At 41.1% G+C, this 23962-nt stretch overlaps 1 protein-coding gene across 1 annotated transcript in view; it reads left to right on the top strand.

The window, feature by feature from the left end:
- The window catches only part of LOC122795556 (interleukin-6 receptor subunit beta-like), a 1057822-nt gene that overhangs the window by 801765 nt on the left and 232095 nt on the right, over positions 1-23962 (top strand). Inside the window, exon 11 of the mRNA XM_044063785.1 lies at positions 3064-3213. Within this exon, the coding sequence (XP_043919720.1) occupies positions 3064-3213 (150 nt within the window). The remainder of the gene's footprint in view (positions 1-3063; positions 3214-23962) is intronic.

Genomic DNA, 23962 nt, shown 5'->3' on the forward strand with positions numbered 1-23962 from the left:
CCATGGAAAACCTATACCCCAGGGGATCAGATCTCACTCTACCAGGGCTGCATCTACTTCTACAACCTTTCTCAGAGGTATTCCCACCAGGGACATCCTAGAAGCTGCTACCTGGAGCTCTGTACATACTTTCACCAAACATTATCATTTACCAATTTTCTCTAAATCCAGAGCTGGCTTTGCCACTGCTGTCTTGCAGGGCCTTATAGCTGGCCCTAATGCTGTAAAATCTCCTCCTCCCAACCATAGCTTTGGGAGTCTACACAAATGTAATGACTGCAACAGTGCTTTGGGAGTCTACCCAAATGTAATGACTGCAACAGTGAAACATGAAGAACATAGTACAGTTGTGTACACTTACCATAAATGTAGATGTTCGAGTGTATTCAGTGTTGCAGTCCTGGTTACCCTCCCTCCAACCTCCTGACTTCTGTTGTCTATACCTCTATTCTTGTTTACTATACTTAAAGCTTTCTGGTGTATTTGCTTTTTGTTAGAGGTGTAATCTTATATATAATTGCTTCCCATTATGGGGGCACCTGACATCTGGGACAAGAAAAAAAGAAAAATGGTGTCGGCTGCATGTTTTATACCCCTGACGTCATGGAAGAAGGGACAGCAACCGAGGCAGGACCCAAAACTTTTTGTTAATCAGGCCGACTGAGGCCAACCTGCCACCAGATTACCCAAATGTAATGACTGCAACAGTGAATACACTCGAACATCTACATTTATAATAAGGGTAGACAGCTGTACTTTGTGTGTTAGTAGTAGTGGGAGCTGATGGGTAAGATGGGGTTTGGTTGATTTGAAGTGATTGTCCATGAGATTGGGTGGATGTCTCCACAGAGTGCGAGAGTGGAAGTGTGGTGTATCTCTCAGGTCTGATAATCATAAATGGGTGTGTTAGTTCTCTTTGATGCGGTAATTGAAGAGGGCCTGTGTTCCTAATGGATAGAGACTGTGCAATTTGGTAGTTAGTGGGTATTTATTTTCCCCATCTCTATACTCCTAGTCAGCAACAGAGTGATGGCGGGGTTGTGGTAGGATGTGGCAATTGAGTATGCTCTTAGTATAATTGTACCATCTGTAAGTTAAGGGGTGATAGTTATCCAGGTAGAGGTTGCATGCTATTTTTGTTGGAATTTCTTGGAGTAGATTGTGAGAAGTGAGTTAGTTGGGCATGTGTTATGAGTTTGTAAGTAGCTTAGCTATGCCACTTGGAATTTGGTTGGCTGTTTTGTAGTGTTTGGGGATAGGATGGTGTAAGTTTAGGTGAGTGGAAATAGACGGTAGGGAAGCAGAGTGAGCCTGAGAGTAGCTGGCTGAGAGAGTGAGACAGCTGTCGCGGATGGAAAGTTTTATATAGAAGCAGGCAATGTAATTTTGTTGAAGTATCGAGGTGAACTAAGAGGTGTTAAGTGTGTTACGAGTATGCGAACTATCAAGAAATGAGACTTAGGAAAAAAGTGTGGAAAAATGAGCAACTTTTTCTTGACTACTTTTAAAGCTTACAGCTTGTAATACTCAAAAGTAGAAATTTGTTCATTAGTTATCAGTGAAGAGAATAAAGAAGCCACCATAAAACTGCCTATTCGGGCAGAGAGGGAAAGTCACAAAAGCAGTAGCAGGACCAGTAATCTTTCAACCTCCCCTTCCCTCTCTAATTATAGTGCAGTGGAGGCTATTTAGGATTCTAGTTAAAACAGTAAAATAGCAGACCACTAAGCAATGGCCAGACAGTGAAGGGACATTTAAACTTGGTACCATTTTCAACAGAGTATGACTACGATGACAGAATGAACAAATAAATTCCCCTTGCACCGAGTAAAAAGAAGTCTGTTTAGTTTTTGCTGGACTGGAATCTGTAATTATTCTGCTATAGTATTCAGGGGATGCAGTCCATGATTGTCTGGCTAGTGCAAGTGGCTGAGGGTGGACAGTTCCTTTATGCCTAAAATGGAATCAGAACTTACCGTAATCTGGGCTGTCTACTTACCAGTATTCCTAAGTCCATGGAATAGGGCAGAATAAGTCCGACTCCCTGGATGTGCACAAGCAGATCAGGTACCATCTAGACAGGACAAAACCCCTCTAATAGAGCAGAGCAATTGCTGGTGGCTTTCACAGAGTGTAAACAGGGCAAGCATGTCTCCAAACAAACCACTTCAAAATGGATGGCTAACTGCATTAAGTTCTGTTACTCGCATCATGGAAAAGTTTTACCTGGGCATATTAAAGCCCATTCCACCAGACATGAGGCAGTTACCACTGCTTTCTTCAAAAGATTTCCCATCCAGACATTCCTAGTGGCAGCCACATGGAATTCACTGCACACCTATACAAAACGCTGTAACCTAGGCAATGTCTCCAGGGCTGTCGCAGGTTTCAGTATAGCCATCTTGTAAAATATTATTTCCTAAGGTCATATAGTTGACCCACCACCTGACTTTTAGCTTTAGAAGTCCTCCCAGTAATCAGTACTGCAACACTGACTACACAGAACATAGTGCAGTCTTGACCCACTTACAGTAATTGTAGATATTTAATAGGTCAGTGTTGCAGGACATAATCCTACCCTCCAACCCCTTTATTTGCAGACCACTTGTCTCCTCCTTGTTAGGAGCAAGGGGGTTGAGATATTTTCTGCAAATGTCCTCTTATCCCCATCAAATTCCTCTTTGCTGCCTATGTTTTTTTCTCCTTCTCACTTAAATTCAGACAAGTGGGGAGGTCTTGCTGTCCTCTGGTATCAGACTGCTCGTTCATTGCTTAGAAAGATTTGAAAATGGCACCAATGGATGCCCTTCTTAAACCATGACTTCCAGATGTCTGCCTTTGGACATTCTTCGGCTAGGGATGATGTAAAGACTCTGGAATCGGGCCATTCATGAGCTTCTGCATGGCTGGAGGATCCAAGAATTGGTACTGCAACACTGATCGACTCAAACATCTACAATTGTGGTAAGTGGGACACAACTGTACTTCCTTAATTAAAAAAGCTTGTTTGCTACCTGCCTTTAAATGCCTGAACTTTTAACAGTGGTTTATTTTTATTTAAAGCTCCCTTAAATGGCCCTGATATCGTTGCACATAAAATTGATAAGAATGAAGTTACACTGGTGTGGAAACTCTTGCATCCTGAGGACCAAAGAGGTTTCATCACACATTACGCTGTAGTTTACTCGCCAAATAATGGAAGAGATTCATTCAGTAAGTAAATAATTTGACTTTTCTGCTCCAAGTTGTTTAGTTTATACATGTGTCTGCTTGTCTGCTGACTGTTGCTGTCATTAAAGTGATGCTTACCAGTCTTGGACTTGAACACCACATTTGATGCCTAGTGTGCCACAAATTATTCCTCCTTTCATTTCTTGTTTGCTGTTTTAAAATAAAACCTTTGATATTTGTTTTTCTTTATCTGATATCTGTCCAGCTTGTTTTTGTGGTGTCACCATAAGAGTAGTTTGGGAATATGTCCATAGGTTTTAACAGCAAACCACCACATATGCATGTAGGCGCATAAATTGCAAGCTATGAATGCACCCTCACACTCTCTATGCTGATGTCACTGAGGTGAGAAAATTTTTATTTTTGTGGATATGCCTTTAATAAAAAGTTTACAAAGCTTGTCATTAAAGAAAGGCACCCAAAAAAAAGAATGGTGGAGAGAACCATTGTGACACTGAATCTGTCAAATGCCACTATACATTTGTCAGCTGTTTAGGGACCCTTTAAAATGATTATAAGATCTCATTTTCTAATAATAATAATGCAATAATAAAGCTGACAGCTGAAAATGTAGCTTAAAACTGTTGTAGTATTTTTACTGCACTGAGTGAGTAAAGGACTCCCTAACATTTTATATAAGCCTTTTAGTAATTTCCAGCAGAAACATAAATGTACCACAGCTGTAATATGAAAACTGTATGCACTGAATGTGCAAAGTATGACACAGTTTGTGTAATAAACTTTATACAGTAGTGACATCTACCTGCAGTATTTTTATTTTTAAGAATGCCTTTCTTATAACTAATGCATATGTCACCAGATAAAGGCCAGTATGTTGGAAGGCATGTCCATGTGGAGACTGCTTGCACTCTTTACTTGGGTCTAAGTTCAGCCATGAAATGAGAAATCTGTATCGAACCTCTGTTCAACGAATGTTCAGTCATCGAATATTGTACCCAGGGAAAAGAGAGAGTGGAGCAACATGCATACCAGAACGCACACTATAGTATGCCAAACCCACCCGGTTGGGGGGGCTATGCCCCAGCACTCCTAATGTGGGGGGCTGTGCCACCCACACCTCCCCTACTTATATATACCAACCCAGTGGGGAAAAGGGCAAATTTCCTAATGCTGGCCAACCCACTCCATTTCCTGGTTAAAGTATGTGATGACTGAACGTTCACTGAAGTGAATGTTCGATGTTTTAAGTTCAATGAACAGAGGCTCAATGGATTTCTCATTCGATGATTGAACTTAGACCCCTTTACTTTTCCTTGGTGGGTGGGTGGTTGTGGTGGTTGGTTGGCTGCTGGGGGAGGGGTTGGGTGGTAGTGAATGCCAATGTCTGATGCCTAAATTGTATAGTATTTCTAAATTTTTAAGCATTCACATGATCACTATTGAATATCGTCTCAGACATTCCTTGCTTTGTTTTGCGATTGAATTGTAATGTTCCTCTGTGCTGACATTGACAGGATTTCACCCTGTTGCTAGGTGCAGGAAAAGTACAAGGTTTACCTTTTCATGTAGCTGTTGACTGCAATGACATTCCCTACTCAGAAGGAAGAGTGGAAGAATCTAGGGATGGGGCTCAAGATTGGTTCATACAACTACATGTCTGATTTCACTTCTGTAGTGGACTCTGATCTGATCATCTATTAAGCTGTTGAGGGGAACCACATCATCTTTTGGATGTTCAGAGTTTGAACAGTGAAATGATTCATTCAGCCCTTTATGTTGTAAACAGGACCTCACAGTTTCTTCTTTTTCAACGTATTCTCTTTGGGATAGTCTTGGCCTAGAAAAAAATCTCTCTCTCCTGATACAGGCTTAGATGGTGGGTTTCCTATGATTTCATATGGTACCTCTTCAGTGAATTGCTTAAAATTAAATGTCTGCTCATTTAATCGGAGCTTCCCTATGCCTGGCTTGGACTCCTGTAATTGCAAGACCCATGGAGTGCATCTAAAGCCATCCTTGGACCTACAAAGCTGATACAAGTAATTTTCTTTTGTACTTCCCGTAAGTATATCAGTGCTGTTTAACAACTCTCTGCTGCAGTTATTGATTTGTTTGAAATTATCATGGTTTTTCAGTCTGCACTTGTTAAAAAAATGCTATCTTACTGTACTGCTTTTGGATCATTTTAACAGTGTCCTGATATTTCCTAACCTCCTCTAATACTACAAAAGCTGTTCTGAGTTTACCACAATTCTCCTGAATTTGCCAAAACATTTCTAAGTTTTGCAAAGTTTGTCTGTCTTTGTAGAAGTTTCCCTAATTTGTACACATTTTTTTTTGTATTTGGGAACTTTTCTTAGGGTTTGTGAACTTACTTCCTAGGATTCCTGATACTGCAGGAGTTCTGCCTTTTGTTGTAAAGCATTTGTTACTGCACTTGAGCTCAAAAACAGTTTGTTTTACATTAAGAGAGTTTTATTCTGCACTCTGGTGGAAACAGAGAGCTGATTCAGCCCATCCAAGTTGCGAACTGCTGATGGAAGGCTTATTGTGTGTTTATTTGATTGGTCTGAGAGCTTAACTGTGTAAAAGTCATTCATCCTGATGGTATAAAAACCTCGTGTTTGTACATTGCAAGCACTGTTACTGGTGTATTGTATATACACAAACCTCACCGATTTAAAATCTTCTATAGGAAACTCTCCATAATTGCACACTGTTCATAGCTGCTCAAAGAACTGTGGGTTTGGACAGAGGACAGCACCAGTGCGGGTCATCCTGTAGTATACTACTAAACACTCTACCTTTAAGTGACCCTCCCCTACTCCTTCCCATCTAATAAGCATGTGTTATAATGGATGGGCACTTCCCTGTCGTCTCTGTTTTTGGCATGGTGAAATGGGCATTCTGAGGCAGTGTAGTAACTGCCTCATGTTCACTGACAACCACTCATTTTTAGAACAGCTGAACACAGTATGTGAGATATGTTAGCTACACAATGTCATTGGAGCCAAAGCTGTCACTTGCAAACCAGGTTGTCAGTGTTACACCCAAAACACTCAGTACCAACAATAAGGAACAACCACATAGACCCACGTTTGCAGAGGTGCTCACATGTAATCTACTCAAACGTCCAAGACCTACTAAAGGCATTTCTCAGTGGTCTGTGCACATTCAAAAAAGACAGCACTTCGCACAACACACAACTCTGAAAGTCATAGTAGCCCAGCTTCCAAGCCAATAAGGCAGCACACCACACAGCCAAGCATTCTGTTTATTGGGCGCTCCATTGTAAGACATACTGATGTCCCCCTTACAAGGCTAAACAAGAAGATGACACTGAGATGTCTGGAACCAGGACTTGCCAGATCACACATGCACTTAGGTCTTTAAACCACAAGTACAAGTATGACACAGTCCTAGTCCATATGGGTGCAAATGACCTAAGAAGTACTTCCCTGGACTATGTGAAGAGCAACATGATGGAGCTCTCTAAATGTGTCCCACGTGGTTATGAATCTAGTCTTGAGTAGCATCCTACCATCACCAATGATGATGCCACTGCCAGGAGAGATATAATCAACAAATCACGATGTTTTGCAGTGATGGTTTGCACTTGTCATCACTTGACTTCTGGATACTGGGAAAAACTTTATCCCCATGGTGTCTTTTAGGACTTGCCAAGTTGTTAAACCCTCCATAATTAACCACAACCACCTAAAGGTACTGCTTCTCGATGCTAGAAGTTTAAATAAAAAATTGCACTCCCTGGAAGCACTCCTCACCGTGGAGAACACAGATATATGTGTAGTCACAGAAACACTCATCACCCTGGAGAACACAGATATATGTGTAGTCACAGAAACATGGAGAGCAGCCCAGCTGTCAAAGGCTACAATGCCTTTTATACATTTCGATCCCCCTCAGCTTGGGATAAAAAATGTTTTCATAAAGGACAGCTACATCACTAGACTGGTCCAACAAACATGACTCGCTTAAGCTGCTTCATGCTCCGTTAACCATAGGTGCTACCCCCTATCATATCCTTGCTAGCTGCTGATCCCTTAATAGGAATCTGGAAAAAAAATCACACTAAAGCCACACCTCTACCTAAAACTACTGGAATCTCTTAACATTAAGCCTACCACCATACTTTTGGGTGACTTCTGGCTACTTGTGTGACCCATAATTCACTTGCTCAGTGTTTTTTGGACTTTGTCAAAGCAAATACCCTGGAGCAACTAGTTAGCTGCCCAACTAGAGGTACAAATTTCCTAGAACTGCTACTCACTAACATGGGGTGATGCTGCCCCCAACCATGCAGTAACTCGTCTCTAGTAAGATGTTGTTTGTCTTTTAGGCTTTTCCCAGTTAGGGGTCGCCACAGCGGAACTCCAGTCTGCTAATGATTGGCAGTAGATATTTTTATGGTGCCGAGTTGCCAGCCCGACGCCCATTCACGCATGTCTTTTGGAGGCCACTTGACCGCGGCGAGGACATGCAGACTCAACACAGAAGGCACTCCAGCCGTGAATCGAACAGGAGAACCTCTTGCTATGAGGCAACAACGCTATTGCTGTACCACCGCGGCTTCCAACTCGTCTCTAGTAAGATCTGACCACAAAATGATCTCCTTTAGTATCAAACTCCAGACCTGTTAAAAAGTTTGGTAAGGCCAGTTACCTTAAACTAAGTGACAGCTTATTAAACGTCTACACTCCTCCAAACCCTGATGACACTGAGGCCTACTTCTGTGCTGTGTACAAAAGCACTATACAACCACATTCATAGCTGCTTAGAGGAGGCAGTACCTGTCCGAGTCAAACCTGATTACTGACAAAACTAAGCCATCTTGGTGAACCCTAGCATAAATAGACTGTTCAACAAAAGGAATAAAAATTCTCTCCAAAGCCAAGAACGAACTGACAAAGCTGTGCAAAAAGACAGTCACCAGTCTAAAACAAAAATGAGACATCTGGTCAAATCTACCAAAATGAACTGCAAGGCAAAGATAGCCTTCCAGGTGAAAGATAACTGTAAGGCTTTTTTTAATTATGTTCCTAACTTCAGGGGAAATGCGCAGTCATATGCCAAGTTAGTCATGAATGACAGTATTTACCAAAGAAATACCCACAATCATCTCCTACTGGTCATTATGAGGAAATAGGCCCTTACTGCACTTGCTAAAGCAAAAAACATGGCCTCCATATGTCCTGAGAACATTCCAGGATGCTTCTTAAATAGCTTAAAACAGAATCTATCAGGTCCACATAAACCCTCTGTAACCACAGCCTCTAGACGGATTTTGTCCCAGAGGAATGGAAGACTGCAACAGTCGTCGTCCTGCACAAGGGAGAGCTCATTAACTGAACCAGTTAACTACAGACCCATAAGCTTGATTGGTCTTATCTGCAAGACCATGGAGAGAATTATCATGGACCTACTCAATAACAACATACGAAATCTCCAAACACTGGACCAGAACCAATTTGGCTTTGTCAAAGGGAGGATTTGCCTGCTTAGTGTGGTGGACTTCTTCGAGAAAGGCACCAGGGCCATGGATGAGGGTAAAATGGTACATACAGCTTATCTAGTCCTGGCCAAAGCTTTTGATACAATCCTTCACTCGGGGATCATAAACTTATGATTGTCTGGTGTATAGCAAACTGGCTCACTGACTGGGACACAGGTTTTCCAGGTAGGCAAATCTTCTTCTGATAAGAAACCTGGTACTAGTGGTGAATGCCAATGTTGGGGCTCTCTGGCTCACCAAGTTTGCTGATGAATGTAAGCTGGGAGCAGTCATCGAATCCCCAAATGATGTTTTCATTCTACAAACAGGTGTAAAACTGACAAATGACTGATGCCAACACCATGGCCTGAGACTAATGGTTTGAGACTAAGTGCTAAGAAATGTGTAATCTTACCCTCTGGTAAATCAGGTATCCCTTTCAATTATAATATTGATAACACATCCCTAAACGTAGACCTAGTGGGGTCTATATTAAATCAGTGAATGCTTAGAAACGCGAACGCTGATTTATCGACCCCATGTAAGCGAAAGCTTACAATCCCGAACACTCAGAACAGCAATTTTTTTTTTCCCAGGGAAAAAAAAATCGCTGTTCCAAAAAAAAAAAAACTTTGAAACATTACATAAAGTGGGGGGCTTTGCCCCCCACACACCCCTACTTAAATATACCAACTCCGAGATCGCACTATACATGAAGAAAGGGCAACTCCCCGAAGTTGGCCAACCATCTCCTTGCCCTATGACATAAGCATTGAATCACTTAAATGCGATTTGATGTTTGTGTCGCTCAAAACTCATTTGCGTAAGTCATCTTTCAGTCTGCTAATATAGACCCGACCTAGTGGTAAGGGATCTAGGAACAGAGTTGCAAAGCAACCTAAACTTTGACCACCAGGTAGCTACAGTAGTGAGGAAGTTCATCTGTGTGGCTCAACTTATAATAAAAGGCATGGCATGAACTTCAAAGGAAGTTATAGTGCCATTATACTCTGCCCTCATCAGGCCTATAATCAAGTACAGTGCTCCTTCTGCATGTACCTAACGCAGGCACCACTTAACCAGTTGGAGCGGCCCCATAGGTAGAATTATCACTAAAAAAAAAATGCAAAGCGTAAGACGCTTCTTATCTGGAGCAACAAAAGGCTCTGAACCTTTACTCTGTGGCATATAGTTTGAGAGGTAACTTATGCCTGACCTACAAGGGCATACTCTGATCCATCATTGATGAAAAATTTAAATGTTCACAAGAAACATTATTTGAGACTCTAACAGAACTTGCTGGACAGACTAGATTCATATCCCAAAGGCTACCTTGTCTGTAGAATAAACTTTCCATCATTGTAAAACAAAGCCCCATCCTTCACTCTCCAAAAATAATTTATATAAATGGATGAGGAACCATAAGTTCACTCCCGGGGTACGGCCCATGTCCCTTATTGTCAACACCAAATGATCAGCTATCATGATACTACCCCATCCCGTATCTGGGGAATTAAGGTGTAGTATTGTCATATCCTGGGTATTATTGGCTAGGCTTGTAAAGGTCTTGTGCGAGTAGCCTAGTAATCACCTGTGAACCTATGAGCCAAGGATCTTTCCTTTTGTGATACTAGTCTAGCAGTCACCACTATTTGAGTTTTGAAGCCATATTTAGCACCTCCTAGATGTGCAGGTAGTTGTAGGAAAGCTCACTTTGGGAGATGTAATCAGAGATACCAGAACACTCATTGTCTATGTTTTGTTCACCACTGCAAGCATACTCAGTCGTGTCATTTTTCTCACCAGCCCTTTATTCCATCACATATACCCGTATTTTTTTTTCTAGGCCTATACCTGTTGAATTTGAGCACATTTACTCTTCTAAGCTCAAGAGGAAAAGTTTCTCCACATCCATCATACGCCTTCCTTGACAGAGTGTGATAAAATCCCACTACCACTCACTCATGACCTCGAATCATGGAGTGTGAACCCCACCCTGTTAGCTGTCTGCTTGAGGACATCTGTTCTGGGAAGGACTTGTGGTTGAAGAAGTGGGCAGTGGAAGTCTGAATCAAACTTTCCTTTCTCACAAGAAACACTAATGCCTTTTAGGGGCAGGGTGTGAAAGAATCGTTTGGGGTTTCTCCCACGTGTTAAGTATCCTGACACAAGTAATATAATGCTCAGAATGGCAGACCATGCCTTTTGCCCTTCCCAAAGTTTGCTTATTTGCAGAAGAAGCACCACAAAATGCTTTCCTGTCTTTCTTTGCCTGATATTGGTCTGAGAGCCTACCACTAGCATACTTACCAATTTACCACTACTCAGGAGGTGTCAGACCATGGGCTGTTTGGAGTTACTGATCAGTCTTTCACAGTTTACAAATTTCTTCAACCTTTATCACATAGTCTTTGCTTGTAGAGCAGCACCGTGTATATTGCTTGCACCTTTCACACATCTACACATGTAGAGCATAATTTGCAGTAGTAGAATTAGAAGTTATGTACTTACCATAACTTGGCATCTATGTTCTTCATTTTCATTCTTCTTCACAAATGGGTTTGGATCTGACCCTTGGATCCGATTCAGCTGTATACAAAAGACTTTGGTTCCAGTTCTCGAGCTCCTCCCTCTACCCATAGTGCTCTGTTCTCTCCCTGAGTCCTCAGATCAAGTTTGCCCAAGGAGGAGAGGGGTCCTTTATTGGGGGTCTGAGGAGAAAGATGCCCTTCATAAAGTCTTTACACAGTCTGGATGAAGCCAGAGAAAAAGATTTGTTTTCACATTGGAAATTAGAAATTGCAGCTAACTGAAGCTCAATAGTATAAAAGCTAGCCCCTTCTTTAAAAAGAGTTGTGAGAAAGAGAATAATGGCCGAAACAGGTGCTAAGAAAGGGTCGATATTCTAGTTGGAGGCCCAAATAGAAAATGTTTTCCATTTGCTTTTGTAAATTTTCTTGGTAGAAGCCTTCTGAGAGGCCAAGATAATCTCATGAACCGGGGAAGCAAGCCTGGACTGTCTGTGGCAACCATTTCTGTCTTCTCTTTATTTTTCCCTCACTTCCTTTCCATTTGATAAAGAAGGCAGACTGCTAGACAGATATGGTAGAAGTCTATCCTTCCAGCATTTTGGCATTAATGACTTTGAACTAAGCAAGCATATGGTCATTAACCAGAATTTAGTTATAGGACATAACAAGACTGTGCAAGGTAAATGACTGCTTCCCATAACCAGGATAAGCAGGACAAGTTTAACAAGAAAGTGGATTAGATAAGTGCCAGCATCCTAAGTTTGCTTATATTATGCAGCTGACCCATCTTCCAGAGCTGCCATTTCTGGAGTAGTTTTGAGGAGGGATGTTTGGTTGCTCAGAGATACATGTCCCTGGGTCTCCTTAGTGCCGTAGTACCTCAGGGTGTCATTTGGACAACTAATGGAGAATTTAATCTTTGCGCTGGCAAAGAAAGGTAAAAGTAGATGTTTCATTGTATGAGTGGTGGCTGCAGTATAAATGCAGGCAGACATTCTCGTTCCTGATTTCCAGATCTTATAATTATTCCATGGTATGAAGCTGGTCTCCTTCCCTAGCATGAATCAGAATCATTGGGCGATCCATGGCTAAAGTGAAAGAGAGCTCAATGTCATACTGATTTGTTTCTTCCCCTGTAAAACAAAGTCCGTCATCTGTCAGTCACTATTAAGGTGACTTAAGAATAATCAGAATCTTTTTGGGAATTATTTTTTTCTTGCTTGTGTTGGTGTTGGGTTGTTCAGGTACGTAGTTGTGTATTTTATATTTTTAATTGGATTTCCTGCTGAAGTCGTTAACATCAATAAAAAAATAAGTAACAAATATGCTTAGCAAGACAGTGTTCCTTCTGCTTTGAGGAAAGCCACATTTTCACTGATAACCACTACATTTTCAGGTGATTTTTTTGTTTCTATAAAAAGTAAAGTACAAACAACAATATAAATAAAAGAATGTACTACAAAGCATAGAAGAAAGATTGACAAAAAAGTAACAGTTTAATGTATAATCATCCAATAAAATAAGTAAAATGGGTTACCAGCAGTTTTAAAACAGCAGTGAGCCAGACTACTGAAATGCAAGTTCAAAGAGAGTGTTTAGAGCCATCCATCATTGGCAGGCTTGACAGCAAAATAGTAAGCAACTAAGTACTGTTCAGCTTATAAAGCCTACTGTATTGTGAGATAGACTGGGGTCACTGATAGTTAAATGCCAAAGTCCCAGAGGACTTGAAACATGTTGCTGGATCTGCTAACAGTCCCTCAGAGGCAAAGCTCTGGGATCTGGTCAACAGATAACAGTTCAGAAGGTTTTTCAGATGAGGGGAACGTTAGCTATGCAGGGCTAAATGTACTAGTGCAAGAACTTTATAGATATTTTGCTGTAGGCAGCCAGTGATTCCCCACAGAACTGGAATAATGAGATTCTACCTAAAAACTTCGGTAAGTAGTTGGCCTGGGGAATTTAGCATCAGTTGTAAGCAGTCAAGGTCTGTATCTGGAGGCCACAGGTAGAGGGGGCATTACAGTACTAAAACTGGTTGGAGACTAGTGCATATACCACAGTAAGGGGATCTAAAGGTAGGATAATGTGTACTATAAGGGTGAGCTTCCTGAGAGGGAAACGAGCAGATATGACAAAAGCTGAGATCTGGATTTTGAGTTAGCTTGCTATTGCATATCACCTGCAAGTCACGCACCTTGGATATGAACTGCAGCTTGTCGTAGATAATGTTGAGAGATTAAACTAGCTTCTAGTATGGATTCCAGATCTTTGGGTAAATAATCAAGTGTTGAAGTAGATTCCTGAGGGAAAATGAGACAAAAATGAGTCTCTTCATAATAACAATGGTGTTACAACCTTCTCAATTGAATAACATCTCACCGAGGAAGCATATATACAGTAAAAAAGAGAGGTCCAAGTATACAGCTCTGCAGGACACCATAGTCTAGAGGGTAGGAGCTGAGGAATTAATCCCAGAAATCAGTATATGGAGTTTATCTGGCGAGAGAGAGGAAGCAGAGCAATCCAGGATAACTCCAGTGATGCCATAGTAAACTGCAGGTCTGTTAAGCAGAATGAAATGGCCCACCAAATCAAATGCCAGGAAAAGGTCTAAAAGGACCAAGGCAGAGTGAGGGTTACAATTTATTGCCATACAGAGATTGTTAAACTGCCATCGCAGTGCTATGTCTGCCATGAAAACTGGGCTAAAAGGGATCATTAATGATATTATTTCTCAAGCAAGTTTACACTTAAGGCTACACTACTTTCTCAAGAATGTTGCTAACAGATGGAATGTTTGGGGTGGCACATTGGATTTCCAGATCATCGGCAATTAATCCTGCCTTTTTTGAGAACTATAATAATCAAGGCCTGTTTCACCTGTAATGGAAGTACTTATTCTATTGTCAAAGGAGACTAGGGCAATCTTGTAAAAGACTGCACCAAGTGCCTCCAAGCTAGCTGAAACAAAGCTGGTCAGACTTTAATACACTGCAAAAGTAGTAGTAGTTATACTGGAAATACAGAAAATCCTCTTAATCAAAATAAACTCACCGACCAAGAGGTGAGCTCAACTTCTAGTGGCTCCTGACAGAGTCCTGACTACTGTTTGGAACCCACAGTCTAGTGAGCACAGGCCTGGAGGCACAATAGTGACCAGCTAAGTACTATTGTTCAGCTGATAAAGCCTTCTGCATGGTGAGACAGACTGGTTTACATGGCCTATTCACCACACAGAAAAGTGTAGCCAGTCAGGTTGCTGCTGCAGGGATTTTCCAGGATAAGGTACCCTACAGATCTCTGCCTGATAATATCTTCTTCTTCTTCTTTCGGCTTTTTCCCGGTTAGGGGTCGCCACAGCAGATCATCTGTCCGCTCATGATTGGCAGTGGAGTTTTACGGTGCCGAGGTGCCAGCCCGGCGCACAACCTTCCACAGAAGGCACATGCATGCACACACTCACACCTAGGGCCAATTTAGAGTGTCCAATGTCTTTGGGATGTGGGAGGAAACCGGAGTGTCCGGAGGAAACCCACGCGACCACAGGGAGGACATACAGACTCTGCACAGAAGGCACCCCAGCCGAGAATTGAACCAGAGAACCTCTTGCTGTGAGGTGGCAACACTAACCGCTGCACCACCGTGGCCGCCCCTCTCTGCCTGATGGTATGAAAGTACATAATATGAAAGAACATTGTCTAGGGTAAGCTTGTCTTCAAGCATACCAGAGCAACTCCACTCGCCCTTGATTATTTATTTTATTTATTTGACATTTGTTTACCGAGGTGGTCCAACTGGGCATAGCCCTTTTTCAGTGGAGGCCCGGGGAGGAAACCTTCAGTTAAATCATAAGCAAAAGATATAACAGTACACATCTGTAACCCTGGCAATCAGGGCTTTAAACTGTCAATTTCATATGCTTAAATATCAGCAGCATGTCATGGGCTTACTTAAACAAAAAATGATGTTGATTTCTGACTGTGTGGAAAATAGAGTTACAGGATTTATTGCATTCAGCTGAACAAGTTGGAAAGCATACTTTGCAATGTGGTTTTGATTCCTTGGAGGCCTCTTGCAGGGCCACTGTAACTGGATCTGTGATAAGAATGCATGCTTGGCTCAAGGAGTAAAATCTGCCTGATCATGTTAATGCAAAATTGTTGGATGCTCCTTTACAACAGGACAGTCTATTTGGTAATAAGGCAGAAGAAGTTTTGAAAAAGATGGAAGACAAAGCTAAATCTATGCAAACTGTAAAAGATTTCCTACAAGTCCAGCCCAGGTTCAGTAGGCACTGGCCTACTAAGAATTGGTCCTTTCCAGTACCCACAAGAGCCACTCAGGCCAAACCCAGACATTCCAAAGGCTCCAGGTTTCAGTCACAAGGAACTTAAAGAACAAAACAATGGGGTGCCTCCACCTCCAAATGTGGAAGTACGGTAAACAGTCTCAGTGACTTTCCTCTGCCCCTTCCAAGCACTTATCTTCTGGCAGCTCCCTTTGGGGGGAAACTAGCACTTCATGCATAAAATTGGCATCTAATTACCCAGGACAAGTGGGTTTTAAATATAGTATTCCAGGGATACATATTTCATTTCCACACATTGCCAATTCCAAACAGATGGCCAGATCTGCATTCAAATCAGTGGGCAGAGGCCCAGAAACAACTTATGTCCCTCATGAATATGGTGGCGATTCAGCCAGTACCAGAAAAGGAAAAGGGGCAAGGTTTTTATTCAAGACTTTTCCTGGTACCCAGAAAAGACAAATCATGGCGTCCATTTCTGGACTTATCCATTGTAAATACTTTCCTGGACATTCCAGAATTCACGATGCTGACGCTACAACAGTTACTGCCTATGCTAGGGAAGGATGCCTGGTTGGTAACCTCTAGACTTAAAAGAGGCTTACCTGCATATTCCAGTCAGGGAATCTTGCAGAAGATATCTCCGCTTCAAAGCAGACTGTTTGCATTACCAGTTCTCTGCACTGCCCTTTGGCTTATCTACTGTGCCCAGGGTCTTTACAAAGTGCCTGGCACCAGTAACTGCATTTTGCAGACAAAGAAGCATTCAAATTTATCCTTATCTGGACGATTGTCTAATTCAGGCAGAAAACAAGGACATTCTTCTAAAGCATCTGGCATTTGTAAAAAGGCTTCTAACTTGCCTAGGTTACACCATAAACGAAAAGAAATCACAACTGGTACCCTCTCAAAATATTACATTCCTGGGTGCAAGCTTGAATACAACTGCCCAGATGGCTTACCTCACGCCAGACAAACAAATCCAATTGACAACTTACTTCAAACAAGTGGCCACAAAACCCAGTTATCCGCAAGATATATTCTGCAGGCCTTGGGGTTCATAGCTTCCTGCATTCTTCTAATTCCATATGCAAGACTGTATGTGAGGAAACTTCAGTGGTACCTAAAAAGCTTATGGAGTCAGCATTGTAACAGCCTGGAAACAATGATTCCTATCATTCCTTACCTGCAGCAAGAGTTCCTATGGTGGGCAGAGGCCTGTCACCAAAACAAGTGACTGTCATTCATTCCACCCCCTGCCACCCAAACCCTGACTACAGACTCATCAGACTATGCTTGGGGGGCTAATCTGGCAGGGAGATGCATTCACGGCGAATGGAGACCAAATCAAATGCACCTGCATGTCAACCAGAAAGAGATGTTAGCTGTACAGAATGCTCTGACAGCTTTCAAGGACTTTCTTCATCCAGGACAGCTACTGATAGATGGACAACACCACAGTCATGTGGTACATAACCAAGCAGGGGGGTACCCATTCCTACCCCCTTTGCAGGCTAGCCATGGCCTTGTGGAACACAGCCTAGACTTACCAAATACATCTGCAAGCTCAGTTCCTGCCAGGAAAGCAAAACACTCTGGCAGACAAACTAAGCAGAAATCTTATGGACCCACATGAATGGAAACTGGATCCGCAAATCTTCAGCATGTTGACATGCACATGGGGGAGCCCAGACATAGATCTTTTTGCCTCACCCCAAAACTATCAGTTGGACAAATTCTGCACAAGAATCCATCACAAAAAAGCTTGGAAAGTGGATGCTCTATCCTTCAGCTGGAAAAACCTATCCGTCTATGCTTTTCCCCCTCTGCCTTTGCTCTCCAAGGTATCCCTAAAAGTCAGACAGGAAAAACCAAAAGTGATTCTGATTGCTCCAGACTGGCCTCGCTAACACTGGTACCCGCTCCTATGCAATATGTCACACCTTCCTCCGTGGTACCTGCCTCAGACACCTTATCTACTGTCTCAGCAGAACTTTCAAATTCTACACACTCAGCTGCAAACTCTGAATCTTGCAGCATGGCTAATCAACTAATTTCACCAGTTACATCTCTCAGCATACCTGTGATGGATGTCATTTTGGAGGCTAGAAGGCCTAGTACTAGAAAATCTTATGCTGATAAATGAAAAAGATTCTGTGCCTGGAATCAGGCACAAGGAATAAGCACAGAAATGCCCAATATTCCTCAGATTCTGCAATATTTAACTGAGATGCTTCACAAGGGCCTATCTTTCTCTTCCATAAAAATCCACGCCTCTGCCATTTCAGCTCATTACAACACAGAGCCTCCCCTCTTTTCTCATCCCCTGCTAAAGCAGCATCTCAGAGGGGCCAAAAATGTAAGACATCCCAGGAGAGCACCAACTCCTGCGTGGGACCTCAGTTTTGTGTTGGAAAAACTCACCCTGCCTCCTTTTGAGCCAGCTGCTACTGCGGACCTAACATTTCTCTCTTGGAAGATAGCTTTTCTTTTAGTAGTCACTTCAGCTTGAAAGTTTTCAGAATTACAGGCTCTCATGGCAGTGGAGCCTTTTATTATTTTCTATCCAGATAGGGTTGCTCTCAGGACCATTCCATCCTTTATGCCTAAAGTGGTATCCAGTGTGGCTCTTAATCAGACCATTCATCTGCCAACTTTTTTTCTTAAATTCACAGAACAAGTGGGAGTGGATTTTGCATTCATTGGATGTACACAGACAACTAAGATTCTACTCGAACAGGACAAAATCTCTAAGAAAATCTGAACAACTACTGGTGATATTTGCTGCAAGGGCAGAGGGAAAGGCTATTTCAAAGCAGACAGTTTCAAAATGGATAAGCCATTGTATTCGTTTCTGCTACATGCATCATGGTAACCCTGTCCCCAAGGGGATCAGATCCCATTCCACCAGGGCTGCATCTACTTCTGCAGCCTTTCTCAGAGGGGTTCCTACCAGAGACATTCTAGAAGCTGCTACCTGGAGCTCATTTCATACGTTCACCAAGCATTACCGTTTACCTCTCTTCTCTAAATCCAGAGCAGGCTTTCCCACTGCTGTCCTGCAGGGCCTTATAGCTGCTCCTAATGCTGTATAATTCCATCCTTCCAGCTATAGCTTTGGGATTCTACCCAAATGTAATGACTGCAACAGTGAAACACGAAGAACATAGTACACTTGTGTACACTTACCATAAATGTAGATGTTCAAGTTTATTCACTGTTGCAGTCCTGGTTACCCACCTGCCAGCCCCCTACTTTTCTCTTTTTATACGTCTTCTTTCTGTTACTATGCTGAAAAGCCTTTTTGTTGTATTTGCTTTTATTTGGAGGTATATTTTTTGTGTTCTAAATTACATGCGCATATATATATATATATATATATATATATATATATATATATATATATTTTTTTTTTTTTTTTTTTTTTGCTCCCCATTTGAGGGGCACCTGACATCTGGGGCAAGAAAAACTGATGAAAATGGCATCAGCTGCATGTTTTATACTCCTGATGACCTGGCATCATGGAAGAAGGGACAGCAACCGACACAGGACCCAAGACTTTGTTAATCAGGCCGACTGAGGGCAACCTGCCAGCAGATTGCCCAAACGTAGTGACTGCAACACTAAATACACTCGAACATCTACATTTATGGTAAGTGTACACAACTGTACTTTTTGCTGAGCTATGGAAGACTAGTAGAGTGAAATACTGGGAACTGTGAAATATTCCTAGCTTCATATTAACCTCAACTGTAACCTTACTGCAGACTTCCGTTACAAGTCAGACAAAGCAACTCGCTGACCCTATTCAAGCAAAACCTTTATGAGTGGATGGGAGCCCACAACTTTGTCCCAGTGCTTCCACCTGTGTCTATCACTGACAGGGGCGACAGGTGCTGACTTTACCAACAGCTGCAATAAGTGACTCTGCATCACGGCAGTTGGACTCCAAAAACAGTGCTGGGCTGGGAATTATCAAAACAGCAATGTTCTGAAACGGAAAGTGCACTACGTATTTAATTTTTCTGGATGTTCTGGATCTGACATAACAATACAGCAACCATTACACATCTATTTTACTACTTCATGTACAAAAATGTCGCCATACTGCAGTGAACTGCACAAGACCAATGATAGGAAGACAGACAATAAAAATACCTAAAGCACCATATCTTGGACAAAGCACTCCAACATGTAAGGATCACACACACTGCAAACTGAAGCTGCTGTAGTACTGAAAGTGCCACTATTAAAACTCAGAAAGTAAATGTATAGCTGAATGGATGCTTTATTGACTGGCTACAGTGACACAGCTAGAAATGATGGAGGGAGCAGAGGCACAGTCAACATGTGGCTATGCAGCTAACTCATATTAATAAAAGACCATACAGCTGTTACAGTCTGACGGCTGGGCATGATGGGGTCCCATTGAATTTATATAATTCCTACTGGGAGGCTAGCATGAATTTTATTACACAGAACCATAAGCAGATTGATTTTGTTAGTTCTTTATTCTAACTAGAATCAGGGCCAAAGTGATATTTTGCAAAGGTGGCTCATTAGGAAAGAAGCATAGCACAAGTGGAATTAACAGGTGGGGGTTAACACTGATATTGCAAAAAATGCAAATTCCTTTTCATAGTAGTGAAATAAGTGACTAGATATACAGAACCAATGTAGTTTTTTTGTTTTAATGTCAGTACGTAATGTAATATTGACAGTGTTAAACTTCTTATGATGGTATAGCAAAACCCTAATAATGTTAACTCGTGTTACTGCAAGTCTAGGGTCGTTATGGTGTTGCCTGTTATGGCATATGCATAGGACACATCATATTGTGTTTACATGTAGTAGGTAGATCACAAGTTGCTTCATCATTTCACAAAGACAGTCCCGGCAAGCTATGTCGCATGGTAGGGTTTGCCACTACAACATACTCAACTGACAAGGAAATACTAAGCAGCTAAACTACCAAAACACAAACAGAAATATACAAAAACAACAAAGCGCACAAGAATGTATTGCGACAAACACCACTACACCACTAAACAATGAATATTGCTATCTTCCACCATGACATATTTAGCCATATCCATCAATAAACATGTAGGTCTCTCAGTTATGAAAATATGAACTTAAATATGAATAATAAGTGGTGATCCTTACACACACACACACACACATATATATATATATATATATATATATATATATATATATATCACACATATGTCGCCTCCCCCACTCAACCACATTACTTGATTCATAATGAAAACCAAAAATCAAATAAAACAAGTCAGCCTACTTGACAAATACACAGTAAACTTGTACATAAATGGAAAGCATTGCTATAATTCCATGAGCACCACATAGCAATACCTAGACCCCTATTATCATTTAAGACTCCACCTATTAAACATTACCTTGCCACCATCACATTATTTGTATCTAGTAATATAAAGTTTAACCCTGGACTAGAGAGTCCTATCCATACTGCCCATAGAATGCCTAACAACCAAATATAATACTACAAATAACTAAAGGGTAAGGCTCACTGCTATCAGTATTATACATTATTAATGGAAACTACCTAAGTCTTGGATAAGTACAGAATTGCAACATATGCTAGCAATAACCGAATTATGGCTAAAATATTAATTCATTTCCATTCGCTCACTGTCAACATCATTATAGTCTACAAAATAATAACAGGTCATTGTCTGTACATGCCTTCTCATAAGTAAAAACTCCCTTACAGAAACATAATGTAATAAAATAACTAACTCCACACGTGATAAATACATCATAAAATAAGCATATGAGATTTGGGAGACATAAACTGAAAGGTGAGTATTTAATACAGTACACAGTGATTGACACTGTAGACTTATTTAAGGATCTGGGTATATGGGTAGATTCAACTATGAGTTTTTCCTAATCATATCAACCAGTTGATAGTTATAGAACTATAGTTTGTACAAAAAGACTTATAAAGGCTAGGAAATCAAACATAATGAAGTCATTGTTTGTTAGTTACATTAGACTCAAACTTGAATATGGAATAACAATATGGAAACCCTATAAACCCTATAGGAAAGCAAGCATGAATAAACTGGAAAGAGTACAGCGGAAATATACCAAGGGCATCCATGAATGTGAAAATCTAAGTTATTATGAAAGACTAAAATATCTGAACTTGTACAGTGTCTCTTTCAGATATTTAAGAGATCTTATTCAGGTATATAGGGCATTTAGGGACAACTACCTCTGCGAATGTTTGGAGTTATCAAAGAGTACTAGAGAATCGTCAGATAACCTATGTAGAAGATTCTATAAGAATGAGAAGTATTCTAATTGGTTCTCTGACAGAGTAGCTGATGCTTGGAACAGACTACCAAATTACATTAACGCAAGTACTAGTTTAGATATTTTTAAGAACAGTCTGGACATTTATTATGGGAATAAGTGTTTTGGTATATTGGCAAGCTAGAAGGGCATTAATGCCCGTGTTTGAAACATTTGTATGTATTTATGTATCCCAACTACCTGAAAGTAAATATGCCAAGTACATCTTCATGGCAAGATCTCTAAATTTCCCATCTTCCTCATTGAGGAACAGTAGCAAACATGCTCCCCAAAGTTATAGAAAAAACACCATATTGCTCACAAACTGTAACCTGAAGTGCATGACCCTGCAGCTTCTTAACAACAAAGATGCCTTAGCCTAAATAGTTTAGGCCAGCTAGCAAGACAACCTAAAAGACCTGACTCCAGCACAGGCCCCGACATGTTACTAGAACTTGCACTGACATATCCCTCAGATGCAGTCCAGTAACATCATTAGCTAACTAAATGACCACCGATCAGTGTTAATAAACTGGTCCATTAAACCCTAAGAAACTTCCTCATATTATAGCAGGACGGTCAGTATATAAAAGCAAGCAATTTGCCTACATACTATACTGCAGACCATTGACTGGTCACACTACTTTCTAGCAACAAATCCTGTAGTATTCTTTCAAACCTTCTGACCCATCTATCAACAATACAGAAATGTTCTTTTCTCAGAAAAACACAGGAAGATCTGGGGACATATGTCCCCTAAATTAAGCTTAGAAATAAAAGGCATAATTAGACATGTAGGTCAAGCTTAAAATACATGAAAAAAAAATATCTGGGAAAACTTTTATCACAAATACCTATTATTGAGAATAGATTTGCTGAATAGTGAAAATTTAGCAAAGGAAAATCAACTAAGAAAGAGGACAGTTTCTCACTTCTTAACCCAGACTGTTCTTAAAATCAATCCATTATCCTGCCTTTACACTGATTGTGAAGCCAGGGTTAATGCAAGGTTAAAAGAAAAAAAAGAAAGAAAAAAAACCTGTAAAGCCAGGGGTAGTGTCAAGCAAATGTAATTTTTTTTGTTTCATTTTGCTGTCTCTTGTTCACTAGCAATCAGCATTTTGTCTCACGCATGGACCCATGTTTGAGTGTGAAAGAACAAGGAAACAAACAAACCGTCACACATCCTCAGCCATTTAGTGACATGTTATATAACTGGCAAGGTATGGCACTCATGCCTCTTCCCAAGAACAGGTGATATGATTATAACTGAACACATCCAATTTAAATAAAGAAATTAAACGACTAACTGAATAACATTGACGAAGATGACAACGCTCTCTAAATCAGTAATTCAGCACCCCTCACCCGCTACTGCCATGGCCTCCGTGACAGGAGCTATGGAGTCCTCTACTATTGACAACCACCACAATTTTATCATGACTGGGTGGCAAACAGCTTGCCCTGCAACTTACTCTCTAGCCAGGCACAGGATGATTATCTAGATCTTACCTACATAAAGCGCCGTCTCTTTTTTTGTACAAGGGGTTGCAGATGTCGCAATTCTTTCAAAAGTTTACAGAACAGCATTATAAAACTGCATCAAAAACATGACTGGCAACAATGATTATAGACATTCGAACACAAACATTTAAAGAGGGTCGGACAAATACTTTCAAGAATACATGCAAATGAAAGAAGCTGGAGCGCTCCATCCCAAAGCCACTGCAAATAGGAGCAGTGGCAGAATTAAGGTACAGGAAAAAAAAATGCGGTTATTACAAAAGGAATTACTGTACGGTCTGTAGAAGATGCTAACACAGATCAGACAGCAGATACGTGCAGGTAGCAAAACTCCCATTCCGTGAAGTGTTCAGCGAAAATAAATAGAGGGATCCAGCAGTAAATTCCGCACAAGCCAGAAAAAGAAAGGGAATTTTTACTGTTGGGATCCCCTATTTATTTGCGCAGAACAAAGGGTTTTTAGGTTAGGGGTGGAGGTGTTAATAAGCAATGGCTTGGATTGCAAGACTGCCATGGGACGCCACTGTTTGCTTCAATAAATGCATAGAA

This window comes from Protopterus annectens, chromosome 2.part2 (assembly GCF_019279795.1).
Source record: "Protopterus annectens isolate FY-2018-M chromosome 2.part2, PAN1.0, whole genome shotgun sequence".
In the NCBI taxonomy this organism is placed as follows: Eukaryota; Metazoa; Chordata; order Ceratodontiformes; family Protopteridae; genus Protopterus; species Protopterus annectens.